The sequence below is a fragment of the Oryctolagus cuniculus genome, chromosome 16 (genome assembly GCF_051225735.1).
Source record: "Oryctolagus cuniculus isolate XC-2025 breed Fujian yellow rabbit chromosome 16, ASM5122573v1, whole genome shotgun sequence".
Taxonomy (NCBI): Eukaryota; Metazoa; Chordata; class Mammalia; order Lagomorpha; family Leporidae; genus Oryctolagus; species Oryctolagus cuniculus.
In genome coordinates this window covers 1780540-1805019 of record NC_142882.1, presented here as the reverse complement: position 1 = coordinate 1805019, position 24480 = coordinate 1780540, and the positions used below count along the sequence as shown (strand labels likewise).

General features: G+C 71.7%; 2 protein-coding genes across 2 annotated transcripts; both read right to left on the bottom strand.

Annotated features, from left to right (window-relative positions):
* Positions 1-368: 368 nt before the first annotated feature.
* On the bottom strand, positions 369-5085 carry EBI3 (Epstein-Barr virus induced 3). Its single transcript, XM_070058649.2, has 5 exons — positions 4893-5085; positions 3361-3484; positions 2417-2586; positions 1263-1420; positions 369-667 (listed from the first exon to the last, which is right to left on the bottom strand). The coding sequence occupies exons 1-5, from the start codon at positions 4957-4959 to the stop codon at positions 530-532; spliced, it is 657 nt and encodes a 218-aa protein (XP_069914750.2). The 5' UTR covers positions 4960-5085; the 3' UTR covers positions 369-529.
* A 533-nt stretch (positions 5086-5618) lies between these two features.
* On the bottom strand, positions 5619-24436 carry ANKRD24 (ankyrin repeat domain 24). Its single transcript, XM_070058630.2, has 22 exons — positions 23813-24436; positions 23279-23350; positions 18016-18102; positions 17765-17895; positions 17590-17678; positions 16890-16954; positions 16601-16658; positions 15681-15751; positions 15397-15503; positions 15125-15312; positions 14802-14830; positions 14446-14526; positions 14244-14351; positions 13700-13744; positions 13521-13619; positions 12022-12094; positions 11784-11902; positions 9926-11695; positions 8451-8618; positions 6664-6780; positions 6469-6534; positions 5619-6351 (listed from the first exon to the last, which is right to left on the bottom strand). The coding sequence occupies exons 2-22, from the start codon at positions 23312-23314 to the stop codon at positions 6274-6276; spliced, it is 3585 nt and encodes a 1194-aa protein (XP_069914731.2). The 5' UTR covers positions 23315-23350; positions 23813-24436; the 3' UTR covers positions 5619-6273.
* Positions 24437-24480: the final 44 nt, after the last annotated feature.

Sequence of the window (24480 nt, the reverse complement as noted above, 5' to 3'; positions counted from 1 at the left end):
CTCTGCGTGACAGCCGGGCTCTGTGTGACAGCCGGGCTCTGAGTGACAGCTGGGCCCTGAGTGACAGCCGGGGCTCTGCGTGACAGCCGGGCCCTGAGTGACAGCCGGGGCTCTGCGTGACAGCTGGGGACTCTGAGTGACAGCCGGGCCCTGAGTGACAGCCGGGCTCTGCATGACAGCCAGGCTCTGCGTCACAGCCGGGCGCTGCGTGACATCCGGGCTCTGAGTGACAGCTGTCACTCTGCAATCCCTGGATCGCAGCCCCAGGAACCGCACCGGGACCCTGGGCGGGGGCGGCCCGTGACCCCGGGGTCTCCCTGTCTTAGAAATTCCCGACCCGACCAAGCAAGAGAGACTAAGGCGGGGGGTGGGGGGGTGACTCCAGCGAGTTATTTATTTATTTTTCTTAAAATATTCCCAGTTGGCAAAGCCCCGCGCTGCGGCCGGGCAGGGGGCGCCCCCATTCCGCAGATGGGCACAGCGAGGCCCAGCCGAAGCCGCCTCGGGGGGCCCGGACCCCGCCCCAGGGTCAGGGCGCAGCCACAGGCGGGCTCCAGTCACTGGCCTCCCCGGCGTCCGTGATGTCCTGTGCGGCCACCTGCACCTGGTACCTGGCGCCGGGCCGCAGGGCCCTGAGGGTGACCGACGTGGCCTCGGTGGGGCCCACCTGCGGGCGGAGAGGCGGGCTCAGGGGCCAGGGCTGGGCCTGCGACCTGCACCTGGGGTGGACCCAGCGCGGCTCTGCGCGGACCCCTGGTGGACCTGGTGGAAGCGGGCAGCCCCCGGGTGCCGGGACCCCCGCCCCGCGCCCAAGGCCCCGCCCCGCGCCCCCTGCCCGCGCCCCGCGCCCCAGCCCCCGCCCCGCGGCCCGCACCCCCGCCCCGCACCCCGCTCACCTGGCGGAAGCGGGCAGCCCCCGAGCGCTGGGACCCCCGCCCCGCGCCCAAGGTCCCGCCCCGCACCCCCGCCCCGCACCCCGCTCACCTGGCGGAAGCGGGCGGCCCCCGGGCGCCGGGACCCCCGCCCCGCGCCCCCTGCCCGCGCCCCGCCCCGCCCCGCCCCGCACCCAGCTCACCTGGCGGAAGCGGGCAGCCCCTGGGCGCCGGGACCCCCGCCCCGCGCCCCCTGCCCAGCCCCGCACCCCGCCCCGCACCCCGCTCACCTGGCGGAAGCGGGCGGCCCCTGGGCGCCGGGACCCCCGCCCCGCGCCCCCTGCCCGCGCCCCGCACCCAGCCCCCACCCCCGCCCCGCACCCGGCTCACCTGGCGGAAGCGGGCGGCCCCCGGGCGCCGGTAGCGGACCCAGTACTTGAGCGGGAAGACATCAGGGAGGGGCCAGGAGCGAGGGGGCGCCCACTGCACCCGCAGCCGCTGCCCGGGCAGGGGGCTCAGGCGCACGGCCTCGGGAGGGTCGGGCTTGACTGGGAGGGGGCGAGGGGCGGGGTCAGGGGCGGCACTGCGGGCATTCATTCCCTGATTCAGTCGTTCACCTGCGCGCTCGCCGGCTGCCCCGAGGGGCAGGGGGTGGGGGGGCCCTGACAGACGCCCAGGAAGCGGCAGGGGGCGCAGGGGTCTCCCGAAGCTCCCCCGGGGCAGCCCCACGCTGCTTCCAGAATATTCCCTCAGCCCAATCCGTGGCGACCACGGATCCCCTTCCTGTCCCTGGAATGCCCTGCAGCGTGGCGTGGCCGCCTGGTCTGTCTGTGTGAGGGTCAGAGCCCACCCCTGTTCCTGGCTGCGTAATATTCCACTGCGTACTTGGACCAGCAGGGTGTGTGTTCACCGCCTGATGGACACAGGGAGGAGCGGGCCCAGCGGCGTGGCCGGCACAGCCGCCACCTGTGACACCGCACCTGGGAAGGCAGCGGTGCCGGCCCTGGTGCTGGGCCCCGGTGCCCCCGTGGGAGACCCGGGGAGCTCCTGGCTCCCGGCTTCCGCCTGGCCCTGCCCCACCCATTGCGGCCACCTGGGGAGTGACCCAGCGGATGGGAGACCTCGCGCTCTCTCTCTCTCTCTCTTTGCCTTTCAAATAAATCTTTTAAAAAGAGAAATCTCTGTGCTGTGGGCGTCCGTGGGCTGTCACTGCCCGTGGGTGGCAGCTGGGTGACGTCACCGCTGAACACCCACGCGCACGGGGTTTCCACGGCTGATGCACTGCTGGGGGGGTGAGGCCTCATGGGGCGTGGGGGTGGCAGGACAGAGCGTGGGGACACAGCGAGGCCGGGGCCTGGGGCAGAGGGCAGGGCGGGTCCTGCAGGGCCCCGTGGCCGTGGGGGCCCTGAGTGCGTGGGGACCCCGGGCCCGGTGTGGGCGGTGGGTGCTCAGGCGCGCCCTCTTGCGGCGGCTGCGGGGAGCACAGGCCGGGTGGGCGCGCGGAGCCACGCGGGAAGCCCCCCGCCCGCCCGCCCCGCACTCACTGATGTTTTCTGCCACGAAGGCCGTGAGGCTGCTGCCGCCGTGCAGGGTCGTGACGTTGAGGACGTAGGGCACCGGGGAGAAGAGCCGCAGGCCGGCTATGCTGCAGCTCGCGGCCTCCGGCGCCGCCTGCGCGCAGGGCCAGCTCTCGCCGCGGGGGGCCAAGCCGAGCCTGGGCGGGGGCGGGGCGGGGGTGCACCGTGAGCCCCGAGCCTGGGCGGGGCAGGGGGGCGGGGGCGGGGGTGCACCGTGAGCCCCGAGCCTGGGTGGGGGTGGGGGGTGCACCGTGAGTGAGCCCCGAGCCTGGGCGGGGGACGGGGGGTGGGGGTGCACCGTGAGCCCCGAGCCTGGGCGGGGGCGGGGGTGCACCGTGAGCCCCGAGCCTGGGTGGGGGGCGGGGGTGGGGGTGCACCGTGAGCCCGGAGCCTGGGCGGGGGGTGCACCGTGAGCCCCGAGCCCGCCCCGGGGCCCGGAATGGGGGGTCACAGCCTGGGGGCGGGTGGGGGTTGGGGTTCCAGAAGCTTCGACAGGGCCTCCCCCCTTCCAGGGCCCCCCAGGTGCGGGGACTCTGGGGTCGGACATCGGACGCCGGCGTCCATTTCCGAGTTCCCGGGAATGTGCCGACGGCAGCGTCCCAGACAACTTTCTGGAACCTTCCAAAATGGCCTGCTTGTCCCACACGGCCGACCGGGCCACGCGGGCGCCTGGGCTGCCCCGGCTCCGATCCCAGCTCCCCCGCCGCCCTCGCGGGGGTCCGGGGGGCGCGCCTGCCCCTGGCTCTGTCCTGGCCCCGCCTCGGCCGTGGCAGGTGTCTGGGGGCCTGAGAGTGGCCGGTGTCCGGGTGGCGCCCGGACCTGGGGCTCCAGTTTCCCGGGTGTGAGGGCGGGGGCGGGGCCTCTCCTGGGAGCCCAGGGTCCCCTGCACCCCCCCCCGTGGCCTCTCTGACCTGTACGTGGCCACGAAGGTCGGGGGCCCGGCAGAGTCGGGAGCCGGCGGCGGCAGGTCCCAGGAGCAGTCCACGGCCAGCGGGTACCTGGGCGCCCGGCACTGCACCCTGGGCTGGGCGGCAGCTGCGGGGCGGCCCGGAGAGGGAGACAGAGAGGGCCGAGTGAGTCCCATCCACCCGGCCCTACTGTGCGCTCAGCCCCCGTCTGTCCCCTGGGCGGGGCAGGGGGGTCCGGGAACCAAGGCCCCCAGTGCCCACGTCTGTCCCCTGGGCGGGGCAGGGGGGTCCGGGAACCATGGCCCCCAGCGCCCCCGTCTGTCCCCTGGGCGGGGCAGGGGGGTCCGGGAACCAAGGCCCCCAGCACCCACGTCTGTCCCCTGGGCGGGGCAGGGGGGTCCGGGAACCAAGGCCCCCAGCGCCCACGTCTGTCCCCTGGGCGGGGCAGGGGGGTCCGGGAACCAAGGCCCCCAGTGCCCCCGTCTGTCCCCTGGGCGGGGCAGGGGGGTCCGGGAACCAAGGCCCCCAGCGCCCACGTCTGTCCCCTGGGCGGGGCAGGGGGGTCCGGGAACCAAGGCCCCCAGCGCCCCCGTCTGTCCCCTGGGCGGGGCAGGGGGGTCCGGGAACCAAGGCCCCCAGCGTCCACGTCTGTCCCCTGGGCGGGGCAGGGGGGTCCGGGAACCAAGGCCCCCAGCGCCCCCGTCTGTCCCCTGGGCGGGGCAGGGGGGTCCGGGAACCAAGGCCCCCAGCGTCCACGTCTGTGCCCTGGGCGGGGCAGGGGGGTCCGGGAACCATGGCCCCCAGCGCCCATGTCTGTCCCCTGGGCGGGGCAGGGGGGTCCGGGAACCAAGGCCCCCAGCGCCCACGTCTGTCCCCTGGGCGGGGCAGGGGGGGTCCGGGAACCAAGGCCCCCAGCGCCCACGTCTGTCCCCTGGGCGGGGCAGGGGGGTCCGGGAACCAAGGCCCCCAGCACCCACGTCTGTCCACTGCGTGGGGGGGGCAGGGGGGTCCGGGAACCAAGGCCCCCAGTGCCCACGTCTGTGCCCTGGGCGGGGCAGGGGGGTCTGGGAACCATGGCCCCCAGCACCCCTGTCTGTCCCCTGGGCGGGGCAGGGGGGTCTGGGAACCAAGGCCCCCAGCGCCCCCGTCTGTGCCCTCAGGCTGCCTGGCAGCACGGGCCGCTCCCACGTATACAGTGGTGGCACCGCATTGCTGAGGGCGCAGGAGGCTGGGCAGGCGTGGTTCTGAGACTCTCCGTCCCCGGCTACGTGTGGGACTGTGCAACCCACACGTGAGCGAGCTGGGTCTTCAGTCCTTGGCAGCCCCGGGCTGTCGTCCTGGGGCTGGGACCCGGCTGCTCTGTGCCTCAGTTTCCCTATCTGTCCCAGGGCCAGCAATCACGTCCCACCAGGGAACATACGGCAGGCGTCAGCGCCTCCCGCACCCCAGACCCGGCCCAGGCTGGCAGGAGGGCAAGGCCCTGCCCCCCGAGAGTGCCCCCCGCCTGCCCCCAGCCCCCCAGGGACCCCACGTACCTTCCCCTGCTCGGCAGGACGAGCGGCCGGCCCAGAGGGCGAGGGCCAGGAGGAGCCTGGGGACCATGGTGCGGCCGCAGAGCGAGTGTGCTCCCAGGAGCTGGGTGGGGACCGTCCTGGCGCGGGGGACGGCCGGGGGGAAGTCCAGCCAGAGAGAGGGGCCCGGCCACCACGTGCAGGGGGCGGGGCGGCCACCCAACCAGGAAGCAGCCACCAAATGGGGAAGTGACCTGGTGGCTTTCCCCACGTGGGGGGGGAGGGGGAGGAGTTGGAGAGGATGGAGACAGGAGGGGGGAGGGAGAGAGAGAGAGGACAGAGGGAGGGGGAGGGAGAGAGGACAGGGGGAAGGGGAGGGGAGGGAGAGAGAGGGAGGACAGAGGGAGGGGGAGGGAGGGAGAGGGAGGGAGAGAGAGGAGGGAGAGAGGGAGGGGGGAGAGAGGGAGGGAGAGGGAGAGGGAGAAGGAGAGAGGGGGAGAGAGGGAGGGAGAGGGAGAGGGAGAAGGAGAGAGGGGGAGAGAGAGAGAGAGAGAGGGAGAGGGAGAAGGAGAGAGGGGGAGAGAGAGAGGGAGAGAGAAGGAGGGAGAGAGGGAGAGAGAGGGAGAGAGAGGGAGAGAGGGAGGGGGAAAGAGAGGGACGGAGGGAGAGAGGGAGAGAGAGAGGGAGAGAGAGGGAGAGAGGGAGAAGGAGGGAGAGAGGGAGGGAGAGACCACGCGAACACGGCGGGGACCCCTAGAGCAGCGAGAGCCACGCGCCCGTTCACCGCCCCGGAGATGCCGGCCCCAGCGACACCGGTACGCGGGCCTCAGCAGGGGCAGCCCCGGCATGACACACAGAGGTTGTGATGTGACGGGGACAGCTGGGGACCTGCCTCGCGGCTGCTGGACACCCAAGGAAACCCCGGGGCCAGGCCAGGCTGGACCCTCAGGGGGCCTCCCCTCCAGGAAGGCCCCCAGGCTTTCAGCCGGGGTTTGTCCCGGGCAGGTGGGGACTGAGCGCGCCTTCCTGGCGGAACCGAGGTGCTGGGTTCGAGTCCCAGCTCCTGACTCCAGCTTCGCAGTTTTGGCACCTGCCCCCCCCCCCACGCGGGAGACCCAGGCGGGGCTCCTCCCCCAGGCTCCCACACGCAGGCCACCAGCCTTGGAGCTGTGCACGGTGCATTTTTATTCCCGGGGGAGGGGCGTCCCCGGGACGTGACGAGGGGCGACACGGGCGGGTTGGCAGTGTGGGGGGGGTGGGACTTGTCACAGATTCTCCGAGCGATGCAGCCAGCTACAGAAAAGTCGGGAAGGGGCCCAGCGGGGCGGCCTGGAGGGGGCAGGGGCCCCGTGAGGGTGCGGGTGCGGGTGCGGGGGCGGGGGCGGGCGGCCCCTCGGGCGCAGCCTCAGCGGCCCTGGGTCTGCAGCCGCTGCATTTGCAGGATTTGACTCAGGATTCGCTGGACGTCTTCGTCCATCTGACCCTGAGGAGCAGGGAACAGAGAGGACCGGCGGCCCTGGGTGCACCTGCTCCGGCCCCTCCCCCACCCGCACCCCAACCCCAGCGAGCACAGAGGCCGGCGGGCCCGGGGAGGGCTCACCTGTATGGCGTAGAGCAGGTGGCTCCTGTACAAGGCCACCACGGCACAGCGGTCCCTGGCGGCGTCCTGTGGGGCACAGGGTAGGCCGCTCAGGGAAGCGGGGGTGCCGGGTGCCCGAGGACTTGCGCCCCCCCGCCCCCGCCCCCGCCCCCGCCCCGCCCCCGCCCCGCCCCCGCCCCGCGGCCCAGCCCGCACCTGCAGGCGCTGCTGCAGCGCCACCACCTGGTCGCGCAGAGCCTGCACCTCGGCGGCGCCCGGCTGCTCCTTCAGCGCCTCCTTGAGACTGAAGACCTCCTTGGAGAGTTCCGTGATCTGCCGGCAGGGGGCGCTGTCAGCCGGTGCCGGAGCCGCAGGCTGGCTCCTGGCGTCCACCCTGGCCGGGCCGCGGCCGCGCCAGCCGCCTCCCGCCGCCAGAGCCATTGCTGTCTGCCCCGCAGGCGGGAGAACCCGGCGCTTTCTGGCCGCCTACACCTGCCCCTTCCCCCATGGGCTCCCCGGACCCCAGGCAGCCCGGCACAGCGGGGCTGGGGGCGTCACCCTGCTGTTCCTCTTCCTCTAAGCTGATCACGGAACGGGGTGGGGGTGGGGGTCCCGCCGAGCCTCACTATCCCCATCTGTGAAATGGGGGAGATTCGCCACCCTGCACTGGGGCACACAGCAGGCACTCAGTAAGTGCTGGGCCTCATTCCTACGGCAGATTCCAGGATCTTCATCAGGGACTGCTGTGCCCCCCCCCAGGGGACACTGGGCGGAGTCTGGGACGGCTGGGGCTGCTCCATGGCCTGCAGAGCCCAGGACGGCCGCAGGGGCCAGGGGAGCCGCCCCCACGGGACAGGAACCACGGCCGCGGGCAGAGGTCGCACGACGTGACCAAGGCCACGGAGTCAGGACCGGGGGCTGTGTGCGGCCCGCGATCCACTGCCTTCACCCCCGGGAGCCTCGGTTGGCTCACCTGGGAAATGGGGATGAAGACCCGGATGGAGCTCCCGGCTCCCGGCTTCGACCCCGCGTCTTCCCAGGACGGCGGGAAATTAGGAATGCATGAAAATGCCTGACGTCACCGCTAGAGGTCGCTGTCGCCCGCATCATTTAAGAACAGAACCTGGGGGCGGCGCTGTGGCTCCGCAGGTTAAGCCTCCCCTATGGACGCCGGTTCGAGTCCCGGCTGCTCCACGTTTCCCTGTTGTGGCCTGGGAAAGCAGTGGATGCTGGTCCAAGTCCTTGGGCCCCTGCACCCGCGTGGGAGACCCGGAGGAAGCTCCTGGCTCCAGCCTGGCTCAGCCCAGGCCATTGTGGCCATCTGGGGAGTGACCTAGCAGATGGAAGACCTCTCTCTCTCTCTCTCTCTCTCCCTATTACTGTAACTCTGACTTTCAAATAACTGATAATTTTTTTAAAAGATTTATTCATTTATTTGAAAGAATTAGAGAGGAAGAGAGAGAGAGAGAGAGAGAGAGAGAGAGGTCTTCCATCTGCTGGTTCACTCCCCAGATGGCCGCGACAGCCAGGGTGGAGCCAGGAGCTTCCTCCGGGTCTCCCACGCAGGTGCAGGGTCCCCAGCACTTGGTCCATCGTCCACTGCTTTCCCAGGCCACAGCAGAGAGCTGGACCGGAAGTGGAGCAGCCGGGACTCGAACCGGCACCCACGTGGGATGCCGGCGCTGGAGCAGGGAGCACACGTACCATTCTACGCCACAGTGCCGGCCCCTGATAAATAAGTCTTGAAAAACAAAAGCAGAAACCAACCTGCTGGGAGCAGTGCATGCTGTGTGCCCTTGGGCAAGAGGCCAACCTCTCTGTGCTCAGGCCTCCACACGGGGCGGGGGGTGGGGGTCTGGGGAGAACCTGGCACCAACCCACAGCCGACGGTACACAGTCGGTGCTCGATCCACGTCACGGTGCCACAGTGGGACACTGGGTGGTGTCCGGAACCCCCAGCAGGGCCCCTCACCCCGCGCCCGAGCGAGGGAGAGGACGCCCACCTTCTTGTCCTTGTCCTTGGCCTTGTCCAGGGCCTCCTGGGCGCGGCTCTGGGCCTGCCGCGCCTTCTCCGCCTCGGTGCGCAGCCCTCGCAGCTGCTGCTCCGCCGTGGCCAGCTGGGCCTCCGCCGCGTGCCGCTCGCTCTTCATGAACAAGGCTTCCCGCTGCACCTGCGGCCCGGCCCCCGAGTGACGCTCAGAGACCCGGACCCCCGGGCCCCCGCGACCCGGACCCCCGTGTGACGCCTTGGGATCACGGTCCCGGGAGTTTCTGACGCTTCTGCTCCGGCCAGGGGACATCCAAACCCAGAGTGCCCGGGAGGGCTTGGCGCCCCCCTGAGCATGCCGGCCGGCCCGTCCTGCTTCTCTGGCCCAAGGGCTGGGAAGCCAGTCCCTGCCTCAGTTTCCCCGTTTGTATATAAAGCGCCAACAGCCCCCTGTGTCCCGGGGCGGGCGGTGGTGGGAGAAAGCGAGCGAACGCGGTCTCTGGAGCAGATTGGAGTTGCAAAAGAAAAGAGCTGGACGAGAAACAAACAGGGTGCAAAAAAGTGGCTTTGGCGCTGGCTGCACTCTGGGCTCCAGCTCCCGGGAGGGCAGCCCCGGGACAGCTCGGGTCACCCACCTGGGGGCGGCAGGCTCCGACCCAGCCCCGGCTGTGGGGGACATTTGGGGAGTGAACAACCAGTGGGAAGAAGGCCTCTCTCTCTCTCTCTCCTCTCTCTCTCCTTTTCAGATAAAACTAGGCAGAAATCCGAGCAGGGTAAGACACTCCAGGGACCCCAGAAACCCTCCCTGGAACAGCGACCTACGGCCAAGAGCCAGCGGCTCCAGGCGAGACCGCAGCGCCCGGGGGCCACCAGTGCACCTGCGCACCTGCCCCGGTGTGGGGGAAGGGACCGGGTCCAGAGCTCGGTCGACGCCCCGTGGTCCCTGCTCCCAGGCCAGTAGGACCCAAGCCTCTGGACTCGCCAGGGGACAGGGTGGGAAAGGCCGCGCTGGGCTTCGTCTTGGAGCTCAGAGCCAGGCCGGACGCCGCGAGAGCCAACAGCAAAGACCAAAGGCCTCTGTGCCGGACCCAGCACCCCGTTCCGCGTGGCTTTGGCGCTCAGATCTGGGGCGCACCTGCGTTCCGGGCGCCCCCTAGTGGTGAAACGGCCACGCTGCAGCACGGGGAGGATTGGGGGGTAGATGTCGACCCAGGGCGCCCCCCAGAGTCCAACGGGGGAAGTGTCCACAGACGGGAAAAGTCCCTGAGACCAAGGGGGTCGCGTGCCCCGAGCCACCAAGGAGCTTTGAGGGAGCCGCGACCCCCAGCCAGGGGACGGACCCGGGGGTCGTAAACCGGACAAACAGAGACTGCACAGTTCGCGTCCCGGCTGCTCCACTTCCAACCCGGCTCCCTGCTCATGCGCCTGGGGAAGGAGCGGACGATGGCCCCCGCACCCGCGTGGACGGCGCTCCTGGTTGCGCGCGCTCACCTGGAAGACCTCGGCGCTCGTCTTCTCGTGCCTGCGGCCCAGCTCCTGCAGCTGCGCCTCCAGCCGGGCCACATCGGCCTGCAGCGCGCGCACCACGCGCTCGTGCTCCGTGCGGGCCACGCTGCCCGCGCGCTCCCGCTCCAGCTCGGCCCGCAGCCGCGCCGCCTCCTTGCCCGTGGCCACCACCTCGTGCTCCAGGCCGGCCGCGCGCCCCCGGAGCTCCAGCGCCTCCTCCTGCAGCCGGCGGTGCTCGGACGCGGGCACCGAGGCCTGGCGGAGGGCCTCGGACGCCTCGCGCAGCTCGGCCAGCCCCTGCCGCGCCTCCTCGCAGGCGGCGGCCAGCTCGGCGGCCCGCGCCTCGGCGGCCTCCCGCGCGCGGCCCAGCTCGGCGGCCGCTGCCCGCTGCTGCTCGCCCGCGGCCCTGGCGTCGGCCAGCTGCTCCCGCAGCGCCTGCAGCTCGCGGCTCTGCTCCAGGCGCAGCTCCTCCCTGCGGGCCAGCTCCGCGCGCAGGCCCCGCGCCTCCTCCTCGGCCAGCAGCCGGCCGGCCCGGGCCTCGTCCAGGCGGGCCGCGGCGGCCTGCAGCTCGCGCAGGCGGGCGTCCCGCTCCCGGAGGTCTTCGCGGGCCTGCTCCAGGGCCGCCCGCAGCTGCGCCGGGTCCCCGCCGCCCTCGGCCTCGCGCACGCGCACGCGCAGCCGGCCGGCCTCGGCCTCCGCGGCCTCGCACTGGCCCCGCGCGGCCCGCAGCTCGGCCGCCGCCTCCCGCGCCCGCGCCCGGAGCGCCTCCTCCAAGCCACGAATCCTCATCTCCAGCTCTGCCTGCAGCTTTTCCGAGGCCTCGGCCGCACCAGGGTGTAAGACGAGACTCTGGGGGGTGCCGGGGGCTGTGGCCTCCACCCTTGTGGCCTCGGCCCCCGTGGCCTCCATGTCGGTGGTCTCCACATCCGTGGCCTGTGCACCTGTGGGCCCTGCCTCGGCGGCCCTCGCTGCATTGACCGTCCCTTCTGGCTTCTCTTTCACGTGCGTGGGCCCTGGCTCCGTGGCCTCCACCCCCGTGGCCTCTGCTCCCGTGGCCCCCGCGTCAGGGTTTCCACTTTTCAAAGCCTTAACCTGGGCACTCATGGGTTTCATTTCTGCGGCCTCAGCCCCTGAGCTTTCTGTTTCTGTGTCCTCCACATCCGTGGATGCTGTGTCTGTGGCCTCGGCTCCCGTGGCCTCTGCTCTGGCTGCCTGGGCTTCTGTGGCCTTGGCTTCCGTGGCCTCGGCTCCCACACCCTGGGCTTCCATGGCCTCAACTCCCACCACCTGGGCTCCCACGGCCTCAGCTTCCGTGGCCTCGGCTTCTGTGGCCTCGGCTCCCACGGCTTCGGCTCCCACACCCTGGGCTTCTGTGGCCTCAAATCCCACCACCTGGGCCCCCACGGCCTCAGTTTCCGTGGCCTGGGCTTCCGTGGCCTCGGATCCCGCTTCCTGGGCTTCCATGGTCTCCACTCCCGTGGCCTCATCGTCAGTGGTCTCGGCTCCATCAACGCTGGTTTCTGGAGTCACGGTGCCATTGAGCTCCGGGCCAGCCGGCCTGGTCCTGGCCCCGGCGCCCGCCTCCCGGGCCGCCTCCTGGGCCGCCTGCCGCTCCAGCGCCTGCAGGGCCTCCGCGTGCTGCCTGCGGAGCTGGTCCAGTTGGGCCTGGAGCGAGTCATACAGGACGAGGGGGACGACCTCGGCCGCACCGCTGCCCTCCGCCTGCAACTCGTCTTTCTCGAAGTTCTCCAGGACCTGGGACAGGGACAGCCGGTCAGGCCGGCACAGCCGGGGCCTTGCCGCCCGGCCCGCCCACCCCCGCCCTGGTCCTCAGTCTCCCCACCTGCACTTTCTCCATCAACTCCTGGTTCTGTCTTGTGAGCGCGGCCACCTGTTCCCGCAGGGAGGCCAAGAGTTCCTGGGCTGCCGGGCTCAGCGGCTTGGACAGCAGCGCCTCGGCCCCTGGCGGGGGACACAGGAGCAGGGGGGCGGTGTGGTGGCTCGGCCCCCCTCCCTGGGGAGCGTAGCCACGTGAGGGGAGTGACGGGAGCTCCCAGCCCCCGTGGGCCCCTGGGGCTCACCTGGAAAGCCGGACAGCTCCCCCTCCTCGTCCTCCAGGGTGGGCACGTCGTAGCTGGTGTCCTCCCTCTCATTCTGGGGACAGAGAGCAGCGCCCGTCACACACCCTCGAGGGAGCCCAGGGCCCTCGCCCGGGCTGAGTGCGCCCTGTGTCCTCTGCCCAGTTTTGGCTTTCGCTGGGCTGTTCCCTCGGGGCTGTGGATATTAACCTCCGGGCAGACACGAGGTCTTCGAACGCCGTGGGAAGCAGAATCAGTAGTGAGTTTTTGGGGCGGCGGTTCGCAGAGCAGGGCGGCTGCGCGTCCCAGCCCCCTGCCGTGTGAACCCCGGGAGGCGACAGTGAGGGCCTGGTGCTGGGCCCTGCACCGCGTGGGAGCCCCGGGGGGAGCCCCTGGCTCCCGGCCTCAGCCTGGCCCAGCCCCGGCCACTGTGGGCGTTTGAGGAGTGACCCAGCAGAAGGGAGATGTGTCTCTCTCTGCTTTCTGAATATGAGGGACACTTCGGTGAGAATCCACGCATAATTTTTCCAAAGTGCACACTTTCTAAGAATTCTTGGAAGGTCCACGTACGTGTGGATTTCAGTGTTTTTCTACGGCGCCTGCAGCCCCCCCCCCCCCCACGGAGCGCCAGTTCCCGTCCCGGCAGCTCCACCTCCGGTCCCGCTCCCTCCCGGGTGTGCATTAGTGGGGTGTTGTCTGGGTGGGACTGTGGGCTTGGGATGTTGTCTGGTGTGCGCGTGTGTGAGGCTGCATGGGAGTGGGTGGGGTTCTCAGGCCATGGCAGGCCCCTCCCCCACCTTGGCCCCACCCCCAGCCTCATCCCTCCTGGCTCTGGCCCTGCCCCCAGCTCCTCTCCTGCCCCTGCCCCAGCCCCAGCCCCTGGCTTAGCCCCTCCCTCTGATTCCTGCCCTGCCCTGCCCCCTCCCCTCCTGCCCCCGGCCCTACCACGAGCCCTTGCCCCAGTTACAGCCCCGCCCCTGACTCCACCCCTTCTGCCTCTGGCCCCACCCCTGATTCTGGTCCAGGCCTTGCTCCAGTTAAAGCCCCGCCCCTTGGGCTGAAGCCCCGCCCCACCCCACCCATGCCCCACCTCCAGCAGGAAAAGGCGGCTCTGCAGGCTCTCCACCTCCCCGGCCCCGCCCCGCCCCCGCCCCAGCCACGCCCACCTCCAGCAGGGACAGGCGGCTCTGCAGGCTCTCCACCTCCCCGCCCCCGCCCCGGCCACGCCCACCTCCAGCAGGGACAGGCGGCTCTGCAGGCTCTCCACCTCCCCGGCCCCGCCCCGGCCCCGCCCACCTCCAGCAGGGACAGGCGGCTCTGCAGGCTCTCCACCTCCCCGGCCCCGCCCCGGCCCCGCCCACCTCCAGCAGGGACAGGCGGCTCTGCAGGCTCTCCACCTCCCCGGCCCCGCCCCGGCCCCGCCCACCTCCAGCAGGGACAGGCGGCTCTGCAGGCTCTCCACCTCCCCGGCCCCGCCCCGGCCCCGCCCCGGCCCCGCCCACCTCCAGCAGGGACAGGCGGCTCTGCAGGCTCTCCACCTCCCTGCCCAGGCTCTCCTTCTCCTCCTGCTTGGCGGCCAGCAGCTGCTGCAGCTCCTGCACCTGCAGCGTGAGGTGGGGCGGGGGCGTGGGGCGGGGGCGTGGCTTCAGGGTCGGCTCCTCCCCCTCCCCGCCCCACCTACCTGTCTCTCCAGGCTGTGGAGGGAGCTGGCCTCCGCCTCGGGCGGCTGATGGGACAAGGGGCACGGGGTGCATCTGGGCTGGGGTCCGCGTGCCCCGGCGCCTGATATGCACCACACAGCACCGCCCCCCCCGCTCACGCCTTAGCCGTCGGCGAGAGCCTACTGTGTGCCAGCCGCTCGCCTGAGCACCTACTGTATGCCGACACAGTATTCAGGCAGCTCACTTATTATTGAGCGCCTACGGGGCCCCAGCCACCATCCGACGACCGGCAAGTCTTTACTGAGTGCCTACTGTGTGGGACCCCGCGTTCAAACGCGTGTTCATACGTGTAGAGCGGCACAGGCGTGATCAGCCACCCCCCTGGGCTTGCACACGGAGAAGACGCGACGTCGGGCCCACCCGGCAGCAGTGAGAACAGAGCTGGGCTCGGGCCGGGGGGGGGCACGGGGGGGGGGCTTTGTGAGCCAGGGAGGGGAGAGAGGAACAGCCCGTGCCAAGGCCGTGGGGCAGGGCCGAGTTCGGGCGCCCCCGCGGCCTCCGAACCTCCTGCCTCCCGGCCGCCTCGCGTTGCTCCAGGCCCCGGATCCTCTGCAGCAGGCGGCCCCTCTCCTGCCGCAGTCGCACGATCTCCTCGTAGGCCTCGTGGTCGTCCTGTTGTCCCCCCCCCCCCGGCAGCCCAGGACCTTTAGACACCGTCGGAGGGCGCCCTCTGCCCCACCCCGCGCCCGCCGCGGGCTCGGCTCACCGGCACGGGGACGCTGGCGGGCGGCGGGGGTGCCTTCCGCTTTTTGGGAGCCCCTTGCTTCTCGTGGCTGGACACGGAGTTCTGGGTGGGGGGCGAGGGTGAGTGGGGCAGGGGGCGGGGCCGCGCCCCACTGAGCCCTCCCCACGCTGACTTGCCGGCGCCAGGACCGGGTCCCAACCCCCCAGGGCTCTCAGGCAGCGCCGGGGGTCCCCACTGCAGAAGCCGCTTGGTGGCGGCGCGCCCTGGACACGGCCCTCTCAGACCCAAGTCCTACAGCCCCGGGCCCGCAGCTCCTCCTTCTGGGCTCTCCCGGCCTGGGGCATCCGAGGGACACACCTGAGGGCACCGATTCCTACCTGAGATGATGCCTCGCAGGAGTCGTCCTCTAGGGGGCGCAGGAGAGAGGGGGACGCAGGGTCAGCGCCGCTGTCCCGGGGGCTCCACGCCCCGCCCCTGGAAGACCGCTCGTGGGCCCACGGGGCTCGTGGGGGCTCCCAGTCCCACCACTGGCCCTTGGATCCACCCGCCGCAGCTGGGCTCAATCAATACTGGTGTTGGGGCAGCCCGCGGGGCTCCTTGAAACCTCCCAGGGTGCAGCAAATACGGGGAGCCTGGAAACTGTCCATAGCAGGAAAAGATGGGGAGACAGGACACTGGCAGGGGGGCGGGGCTCGCGTACCGCTGGGCGGGGAGGGGCGCTGGGCCGCCTCGTGCAGCAGGTGCAGGACCAGCTTGTCCCCGGCCAGGGAGCCGTAGTGAGCCGCGTCCTGGCCCAGGGCGTCGGTGATGCCCGGCCGCGCCCCGCCCTGCAGCAGGACCTCGGCCGTCTCGGGGCTGGCGCTCTCGCAGGCCAGCATCAGGGCGGTCCTAAGGCAAGACGGCGCCGCCACTCAGCGGGAGAGGGCGCCCCGAGACCCCCCCCCCCGCGCCTGGAGGTGGGGAGATGCGCACCTGCCCTGCAGATCCTGATCATTCACGGCAGCCCCCTGCCGCAGGAGGAGGCGGCACAGGTCCGTGTGACACATCTGAGCCGCGAGGATGAGGGGCGTGGCGCCGGACTGTGCGCGGGGCGGGGCGGGGGCGACGTGAGAACAGCAGCGGAGGGGGCGCTCTGGACCCAGGACCCTGACTTCAACCTCAACCTTCCGGGGGCGCCGGGGGTGCTGCCACCTGGAGGCCGCGTGCCCCAACTGCAGGCTCTCCCCCCCACCCCCCAGCAGCTCCCGGGGGCTCACCGGGTCCCGGGCGTCCAGGCGCGCCTTGAAGGAACACAGGACCTCGGAGCAGGAGAGACAGCCGCCAGCAGCTGGGAGGACAAACGGAAGGGTGGAGGCTCGCTCTGGGGGCTTCTGCCCGAATGAGAAATCCCTGCCTATGCTGGGGGGCTGCTGACAAAGGCAGGGCTCCCATTGGACAGACGAGGAGGGGCCCAGCCACGCCCGTGGCTGCCCGGCGGGCTCAGGGGCAGAGTAACCCCCCCCCCCCCCCGCCAAGGAGTGTTCAGGTTGTGGTCTGAGCTCTGGGTCCTGCAGGAGAAAGGGGCGAGGCGGCGTGGGCAAAGGCCCGGAGGTGGGAGAGGGCATTGCGAGGTCAGGGTCAGCCAGAGCAGGTGTCCTGGGCCCCAGGGGGCAGGGAGGGCCTCCCAGGAGCCCTCCTGGGAGAGGTCAGCGGGAGCCCGGCTCTCTGCCGGTATGGCCACGGGGTGGGGGGCAGCGGAGTGACACATCCACGCATGCTCGGGGCGGTCCCTGCCCCTGCTGGGTGGACAGCGTGTTGGGGGACAGTCGGAGGCAAGCCTCGGTCAGCAGGTGCAGGGGGCGGAGTCAGCTTCCGCGGGCGGTCATACGCGGCGCCACCGCTAGGTGGCAGCGTGCAACAGCCGCCGCGAATTTCTACCGCGACTCAAGGTCAGGGGCGCGAGGGGCGAGGGCCGGGGCCGGGCGGGCTCTGGCCAGGGCCTGGCGCCGCGGCCCTTCCCCTGCTCCTGCAGCGAGAGTTGTGTGCGGGCGACGGCGGTGCGGGCTGCCTGGGCCTCGGGCCTCCCTAACGTCTCAAAGGAAAGGAAACCGGGGACCCCCACCTCGTCCGGGCAAGGGGCTGAGACCCCCGCCCCGGGCCCCGCTTGGGGTAACCCCACGGTGAGGGCCGCACCCACCTGCGTGATGCAAGGCCGTCCACCCGCTGCCGTCCACGACGTCCACGGCACAGGAGGCCTGAGGAGGAGACACGGGCCACGTGACCCCCCACCCCGCGTCTGCTCCACTCCAGGCCCCCAGCCCCTGGGCAAGCCCACCTCCTCACAGCCCCCGAGCCACCCTCCGCTGGGGGAGGACAAGGAGTAGCTGGGAGTCTGGGGAGTAGCTGGGAGCTCTAGGGTTTGGGGAGCATCTGGCTGCCCAGGGAGTAGCCGGGGCTCGGGGTATCTGGGACAAGACCGGAGCGACCTGCAGGAGTTGCTTCAGGCACTGTGGGTGTCCGTACTTGGCGGCCAGGTGGAGGGCGTTGTAACCTGGAAGGCAGAGGTTTCCCAGCGCTCAGATACTCCAGGGGCTGGAGCTACTCCCCAGGCCGGCGTCCGTGCGCGGGGTGTCTGCCCGCGGCCCCAGCTCCTCTCCGTGGGAGCTCCCGCCGGGCCCTAGCCCATCCACACTCCCTCGCTCATCCTGCCTGATACTCCACAACGCCCCAGCTGCTCCAGGCGTCCCGCCCGCCCTGCCTCTGGCCCCGGCCTCGGCTCTGCCCGTGCCCAGTGACCGCCCAGGCCCCAGCGACTCCCGAATGCGTGAGCCTGCAAACCTCTCACTCCCCAAACTCCGCGAGTTAACCTCACGCCCCGGGTCAGCTGCCCCCCTGAGCCCAGCTGCTCCTGCCCCCCCACCGGACCTCTCCACTTCAGCCCCTCCCTTGGTCTCAGATACTCCCCAGCTCCCAGCTGCTCCACTGTCCCAGCTGCTCCGACTCCCGCCCTTCCTCGGGGACCACCCCATGCCCCAGATACTCCCCTGCCCCCACCGCGGTGGCCAACTCAGCCTCTGGTCTCTGATGTCAGCCCCCGGCCAGGCCCTGGACAGGAGCAGGCTGGACCCTGGGCTCCCCCCCCCCAGCACCTGCCCTGCCTGCCCACCCCTCCCCCCCCCGTCCCACCTGCTCCGTCCGTGCTCATGACGTCGGTGCCCTGGGCCAGCATCACCTCCAGGCAGCTGGCCGCACCCCGCATGGCCGCCAGGTGGAAACTGGGGGTCCGAGGTCGGGATCAGGGGTCAGCCGCAGGCGGCCTCCGCCGGCCCCACCCCACCCCACCCCCGAGGCGGGCACTCACGCGGACTTGCCCTCGGGGTCTAGCTTCGTGGGCACCAGGCCCTTGCGGGCGATGAGGGCGGCCACGCGGGCCGGGTCCCCGCGCTCCACGGCCTGCAGCAGCCGCTCGTCACTCCGGCCCCAGACCTGGCTCTGCGGGGCCCAGGCAGGGGTGCGTGGGGCCGGGCGGGCTGCCGCCCCCTCCCCACCGCCCCTGGCGGGGGCTCTGGGCTCTCACGGCCGCCGGCCTCCCCCCACCCACCCCGCACTTGCCTGGCGCCTGCCTCTGGCCGCGGGCTTCGGGATGGGGCAGGGGCCACAGGGCGGGCAGGAGCCGAGGTCGGCGGGGCTGAGCCGCAGCTGCGGGGCGGGGGAGGTGGGCCTGGGTGGGGGGCGGCCTCAGGCAGCGCCCCCCAGGACCACCGCCCAACCCAGCCCCAAACCCACTGCAGCCTCACGCGGCGGTGGGACCCCGTGTCCTGTCCTCAAAGCCGTCCTCGACTCCTCCCTCCCGGCCCCCACCCGACCCGAAGCCCCCGCCCACTGTCCCCCTCTCCCCGCAGCTGTGTCCCGAATCCCTGCCCGGCTCGCCAGCAGTGCCCTGCTCCCCGGTCCCCAAGCCGCGCCCCCGCCCGAGCCCCCTAAGTTCTCCCCCACGTCCCCATCTGCGCTCGAAGCTGTCTCCCCGGACACGGCCCCGGGCGTCCCCAAGGTCCCCGCTCGGCTGCCCCCAAGCGGCCCCTCCCGCGCGCACCCTCCAGAGTCTGGGGTCTGAGGGAGGCCCAGGTCCCGCACGCAGGCCAGGGGGCGGGGCGGGGTGGGAGGCAGAAGACCCGCGCCCCGCGCCCCCCGCCCCGCCCGGGCCCTACCGCGCAGGAGGCGGCTGCGCACAAGCACAGCTGTTTCATGGCGTCCAGGGCGCCGGGCGCCGGGCTCGGGGCGGCGACGAGACCACAGGGGCCGGAGGGGCCGCGAGGCGGCTAGGGAGGGGCCGGGGGAGGGGCCGAGCCTGGCGCCCCGCCCACGCCGCTGCCACCGCCCCTCACCGGTGCAGGGGGTGGGGGCAGCGTCCAGGAGCGGAGCTGGGGGAGGGGACGACGCTCTGGCCGGGCTTGACCTTGGTGTCCAGCCTGGCGGCCTGGCGGAGGGGGCGCCTGGCTCCCTCATCCCCCCGCAGGCTGCTGGCTGGGGTCCGCGCGGATGGGGTGGGGGCCCTGGGCATCCATCTCCGCCTCCTGGAGCCGCGGGGGTCTCCGGGCCCCCCACCGGGGGGCCTGGACAGGTGAAGCCCCCCCACCTTTGCCGCCGGTCCATCAGCGCTCTGGGCTCACTAGCTCCTTTCCTTACCTCGTTCGTTCACTCATCCGTCCGTCCGCCAGGGGGCGCTACGCAGCCAGAGAAAACTCCATTTGAATCCAGCCCCGCCCCTGCCCGCCTGCAGTCACCATGGTGACCAGACCAGGATACCTACCGCCTCGGCCTCCACTTGCCTCATCCATGAAATGGGCTTCCCAGCAAACCGTCCCTGGACAGACAGCACCGAAAGGACAGGTGCTGCGCATACAGCAGGCGGCCCATAAACACGGCGGCGCGGGGGCGGGCGGGGGACGCCTGCACCGCACCAGGGACAGCCTGAGCCTCCACCTTGCTTCCCACCCAACTTCCCGGGAACGCGCGCCCTGGGAGGCGGCGGTGAGGGCGCAGGCGCTGGGGCCCCTCACCCACCGGGGAGACCCGGATGGAGCCCCCGGCTCCTGGTTCAGCCCGGCCCGGCCCTGCTACTGCAGGGAGCCAAGCAGTGCACGGAGTCTCCCCCGCCTTGCTCTCCCTCCCGCTCCCTCCCTCTCTCTCTGTCTCCCCCTCCCTCTCCCCTCCCCCCTCCCTCTCTCTCTCCCTCTCTCCATCTCTCTCTCTCTGTCTCTCTCTCTCTCCCTTTCCCCCTCTCTCCCTCTCTCTCTCCCTCTCTCTCTCTGTCTCCCTCTCTCTCCCGCTCCCTCCCTCTCTCTGTCTCCCCCTCCCTCTCCCCTCTCCCCCTCCCTCCTCTCTCTCTCCCTCTCTCTCTCCCTCTCCCTCCCTCCCTCTCTCCCTCTCTCTCCCTCTCCCTCTCTCCATCTCTCTCCCTCTCTCCCTCGCTCCCTCCCTTTCTCCCTCTCTCCCTCTCTCTCCTCTCTCTCCCTCCCTCTCCCTCCCCCTCCCTCTCTCTCCCTCCCTCCCTGTCTCCCTCCTCCCTCTCCCCCCTCCTCTCTCTCCCTCTCTCCCTCTGTCTCTCTCTGTCTCCCCCCGTCTCTCTCCCTCCCTCCCTCCACCAGCGGGCGAGGCAGGGATGGGATGCTGGGGCCGGCGCCGGCTCCGAGGTGACCCTGCCGTCACCGGGGCCCCTGGGTGACCAGGGCAGCAGCCCACCCAGGAAAGCAGGGACACAGGCTGGGGAGTCCAGGAAGGCTTCCTGGAGGAGAGGGTGGGCAGCGGCTGGGGGACAGCAGGGACAAGGTCGTGTCGAGGAGAGACCGCAGCTCACCTGGGCCCACACAGCTGCGTCAGTCCCGGTCCCGGCCCCGGCCCCCACAGCAGGCAGAGAGCACCCGGGGGCCCCCAGGGCCCGGCCCACCCCTCGCCGCCCTCTGCTGCTCCCTCCACCCCCCCTCGGTCCTGCCCCAGGGCCTCCGCACAGCCCTTCCCAAGTCACCGGCGCGCTGGCTCCCTCTCCCCTGGACACGCCTCCGCCTGACCACGCCCCATCTTACATCCTCGCGGAGCTTCCTCCTCGCCGTCCTGCCTGTCCCCCACCCACCCCTCCCGCAGGGTCCCCGCGCCCGGAACAGCACCTGGCACACGGCAGGTGCCTGGCAGATCCGCACCCGATCGGCCCCTGGAGAGACGCTCCCCAAGGCCTTGAGCATTTATTGAGCGCCTCCTGGATGCCAGCCCTGGAGGCCCCGGCGGCTGCGAAGCCGGGACCCTCTGCTGCCTGGCGCTTCGCACCCGCCCCATCCGCGCCCGCAGCCCACCCTGCTGGCGCCACCTGCTTCCCACGCAGGTCCCTTCCTGCCCGGCACCACAGCAGAAAGCCCGCCTCCCGCCGCCCGACCCCACTGTGGACGCCATCGTCCGAGGCAGACCCTGGCCTTGGTCTCTGCTCCTGGGAGACACACGGTGCCCTCCCCGCCACGGCCGCACCCCCCACCCACAAGCCTGCAGCAGCCACGGCCGGGAGCCCAGGCCTCCTGTGGGCAGCAGGGACCCGCGTGCTCCTGCCATCACCTGCGGCCTCCCAGGCTGCACATCGGCAGGGAGCCGGAGCCGGGATTCGAACCCGGGCCCTGCGGATACAGGACGCAGGCATTCCAGGCTCCGGGCTCAGAGAAAGGGCAGATTTGTCCAGCTCGGTCAGTGCCGCGTTCCCAGCCAAGATTCGGAGAGCACAGGGTTAACGCAAGCGCAGACCCCCTGAGCGTGGCCGTGGGAGCCCCCCACCCCGCCCCTGCCCCCACCTGGCATCAAATCCTTCAACGGGGCCTGCACACAGCAGGTGCACACTGTGTGTATGGAATGAATTAGAGAAAGGTAAATGGAGAGAGACGGGGGGGGGGGGGAGGAGAGGGAGGGGGGAGAGAGGGAGAGAGGGAGGGGGGAGGAGAGGACAGCGCCCTCGGTCAGGCAGCACTGAGACCCCCCCTCCCGTCTACCCCACCCCCGCCGGTGGAATCGCCCCCTGTCAGGGCCTGCGGGCAGGGCCGGTGGGGGGAGGAGGAGCCGCGGGGAGCGGGGGGCGGGGCGCCAGGCTCAGCACCCCCCCCCCCCCCGCAGTCACGCACTCCGGTGTCGGCTTTCTCCCCCCCCCCCCCCCCCCCGCCAGGGCTCCGAACAAAAGGCGAACCTGAGTCCGGGCAGGGAAACCGGAGGAGGAGGGGGGAGGAGCGCAGGTGCAGCGCGCGCGGGCGGGCAGGGGCTCGCCAGACTGGGGAGGGGTCTCCTCCGAGCTGCAGGATTCTTGCAAACCCAACCGCTCCAGCCACGACCCGGCGACGGGGGTTCGGTCCCCGCCTCCGGCCGCCACCACTCAGGGACGGCCGCCAGCGGTGTGGATTTCCGCGAGAAACTCCACGGTCACCCCGCGAAGGGCCACACGGCGCAGGCGGTGCACTGTGCCGCCCCTCCCCACCCCCGCCCGCACAGGGCTGGGGGGCGCGGTGTCTCCTGCCGGCTCTGTGGCCTCCAGCCGCCGCCTTCCCCCTCTATAAAGCAGGGGTCCCGGGCCGCGCTGGGGCGCAGGGGGTTAAAGCCACGCCCTGCAGCGCCCGCATCCCACACGGGCGCCGGTTCGAGTCCCGGCTGCTCCTCTTCCAGTCCCGCTCCCTGCTTAGGGCCTGGGAGGGCAGTGGAGGATGGCCCAGGTCCTTGGGCCCCTGTACCCGCGTGGGAGACCCGGATGGAGCTTCTGGCTGTAGCCAGGTCCAGCTGCGACCGCTCTAGCCATTTGGGGAGTCACCCAGGGGATGGAAGACTTGTCTCTGCCTCTCAAATAAATAAAATAAATTTAAAAAAAAGAAGAGGGATCATCAACGGCCCTACCCCAGTCAGCAAAGTTCGCTCTGCCTAACCCTGACTTTCACATTTAAAAAAAGTTATTCGGAAGGCAGAGACACGGACAGAGGTCCCCCCGCACTGGGTCCCTCCCGGGGTGCCCACGACAGCCAGGGCCGGGCCAGGTGGACGCCGGTGGCCAGGAGCTCCATCCGGGGCTCCCAGGTGGGAGGCGGGGCCCAGGCTGCACAGCAAGGAGCTGGAATTGAGCCCAGAGCCAGGACGCCAGCCAGGGGCTCTGACCCGGGATGGGCACCCCAGCGGCCCCGCGTTCTGGGTCCCGGGGACCCCTCAGCGCCCCCGCACCCTGCTCCCGCCTGAAAGCCCTGCCTCTGTGCCCTGAGGCCACGGGGCGAGGCTCCTCCCCAGCCCCGGTGCTCCCTCCTGGGCGCCATCACTGGCCTGCCTCCTCCAGGCAGACCCCCGGAGCGCTCCGGCCACGGGGCGGAAACCCGAGCGTTCTGACGTCGGCTGTGCGAGGGGCTCGGGGCCCGACACTGGCTTGCGGGGCCTGGGGGGGGGGCGAGGCAGACGCAGGGGCCTCTCCCTCTCTGGGGCGGCCCCACCCAAGGCTGCCCGGTGCTACCCCGGGGCCTTGGCACTGGCCATCTCCTGCACCCCAAGGCGGCTCCCTCCCTCTTCCCCTCGGACCCTCGCACCTAGGTGACCTCCTCCGGGAAGCCTTCCCGGACCGCTGGAACCATCCGCTCGGCGGGAAACCCGCACCCACCCTCCCCGCGCCGCAGGCCCAGGGGGAGCAGTGGACACTCGCGGGGGTCGGAAAGCCGTGGGCGCAGAAATCTGCGTGGGGGGCGGTTCCTGGAGACCAGTGCTGGACACGGCGAGGGCGGGGCGGCAGGGGGCGGGGCGACAGCCCAGAGGCCAGCAGGTGCCCGGCCACAGGAGGGGACGGGGTGGGGGGCTTCAGGGGTCCCCGCGGCCTCAGACCCACCTCTGTCTTCTTAAATCGCGCCCGGAGGGTCTTCATGCCCAGTGTCCCCCTCGCCTCGTCTCTCCGGGCCTCCTGGGGAGGGGCAGGGGTGGCAGGGGGGGCGGGACCCCACCCCGGAGGGCAGGGACAGGCAGGCTGGCCCCCACCGCCCCCGCTGGCCCTCCCGGGGCCCCCTCTGGGCAGAGGCGGGTTCCGGGACCCCACTCCCTCCCGTCCACCTGCGTGCAGGCCCGCGGGGCGTCTCCAGGGGGCGCTGCGTGAGAGGGGGGTCCCCGGGGAAGGACCACCCCTACCTGGGGGCCTCCTGCCAGGGAGTAGGGGCGGGGCGCCCTGCACCTGCCCGAGAGGCGGCCTGGGCCGTGGGAGTCCCTGGGCTCAGCGGAGGGGCCGGGGTCCTCCGTGTCCCCAAAGCGCCGGGCCGGGGAGGCAGGGTGGGGCTGCGACCCCCAGGCGCGGTGGACGCCGGCAGGTGCAGCTCGGCCCCGGCCCTGCCTCTCACCTAAGTGGAGCCCCCACCCCAGGCCCCTCGCCTACCTCCCGCGGCTCCGGTGCCCCGTGCCCACCGCCGGCTCCGGTTACCCGCTCCCAGCTGGGCCTGGAGCTGATACCCGCGGCTCCCGGCGCCCGGCTGGCTCCGACACCCGATCGGCCGCGAGGCTGGGGATGAGCGAGGGAGGGGACAGGCGGCAGCTGGGCTGCCCGTTGGCCACGAGGCTGGGGGGGAGACGCCGTGCTCCCCCCATCCCCACTGCTTGGGTTTCAGTTTCTGGAAGGAGCCACGGGCTGCCCTGGGCACCTCAGCCAGCTCCTGGCCTGCCTCCTCCAGGAAGCCTTCCAGGATGCCCCAGGCTGGGGCAGGAGCCCCCTCTGAGGCCCCTCACACAGTAGGTGCGCAGCATGCGTGACCTGTCCAGCTGCCTACTGGCCAATCCCCCGGGATAAGGCTCAGGGACCACAGAGCGCCCCCCGGGGACCCTAACTGCATGGAGTCCAGGGCACATCTGCGTCAGGTTCACTAATCAGTAAAAAGGGCAAGGGGCCCCCGAGCGCTGTGCGCCCTCATTTCGGGGCCACCTCTCACGCGGGAAGCCGCTGCAACTCCCCGCCCCCAGCCCAGGGGCTTGCAAAAGCCGGGCTCCCTCCCTGCCAGTACTTAAGATGGCGTCCGCGGCGTCAGCGCGACGCGCGCGCATGCGCCCCGG

What these genes read in the sequence shown, in the direction of transcription:
- EBI3 (XM_070058649.2), bottom strand. Translation starts at nt 4,959, where the DNA reads ATGGTCCCCAGGCTCCTCCTGGCCCTCGCCCTCTGGGCCGGCCGCTCG. An exon ending in GTCCTGCCGAGCAGGGGAAG is followed by an intron (nt 3,485 to 4,892) that starts GTACGTGGGGTC and finishes GCCGCCCCGCAG; the next exon opens with CTGCCGCCCAGCCCAGGGTG. An exon ending in CTTCGTGGCAGAAAACATCA is followed by an intron (nt 1,421 to 2,416) that starts GTGAGTGCGGGG and finishes GCCCCCTCCCAG; the next exon opens with TCAAGCCCGACCCTCCCGAG.
- ANKRD24 (XM_070058630.2), bottom strand. Translation starts at nt 23,314, where the DNA reads ATGAAGACCCTCCGGGCGCGATTTAAGAAGACAGAG. An exon ending in CCGCCAGCGTCCCCGTGCCG is followed by an intron (nt 14,352 to 14,445) that starts GTGAGCCGAGCC and finishes GGGGGACAACAG; the next exon opens with GACGACCACGAGGCCTACGA. An exon ending in CCAAGGACAAGGACAAGAAG is followed by an intron (nt 6,781 to 8,450) that starts GTGGGCGTCCTC and finishes CCCTGCCGGCAG; the next exon opens with ATCACGGAACTCTCCAAGGA.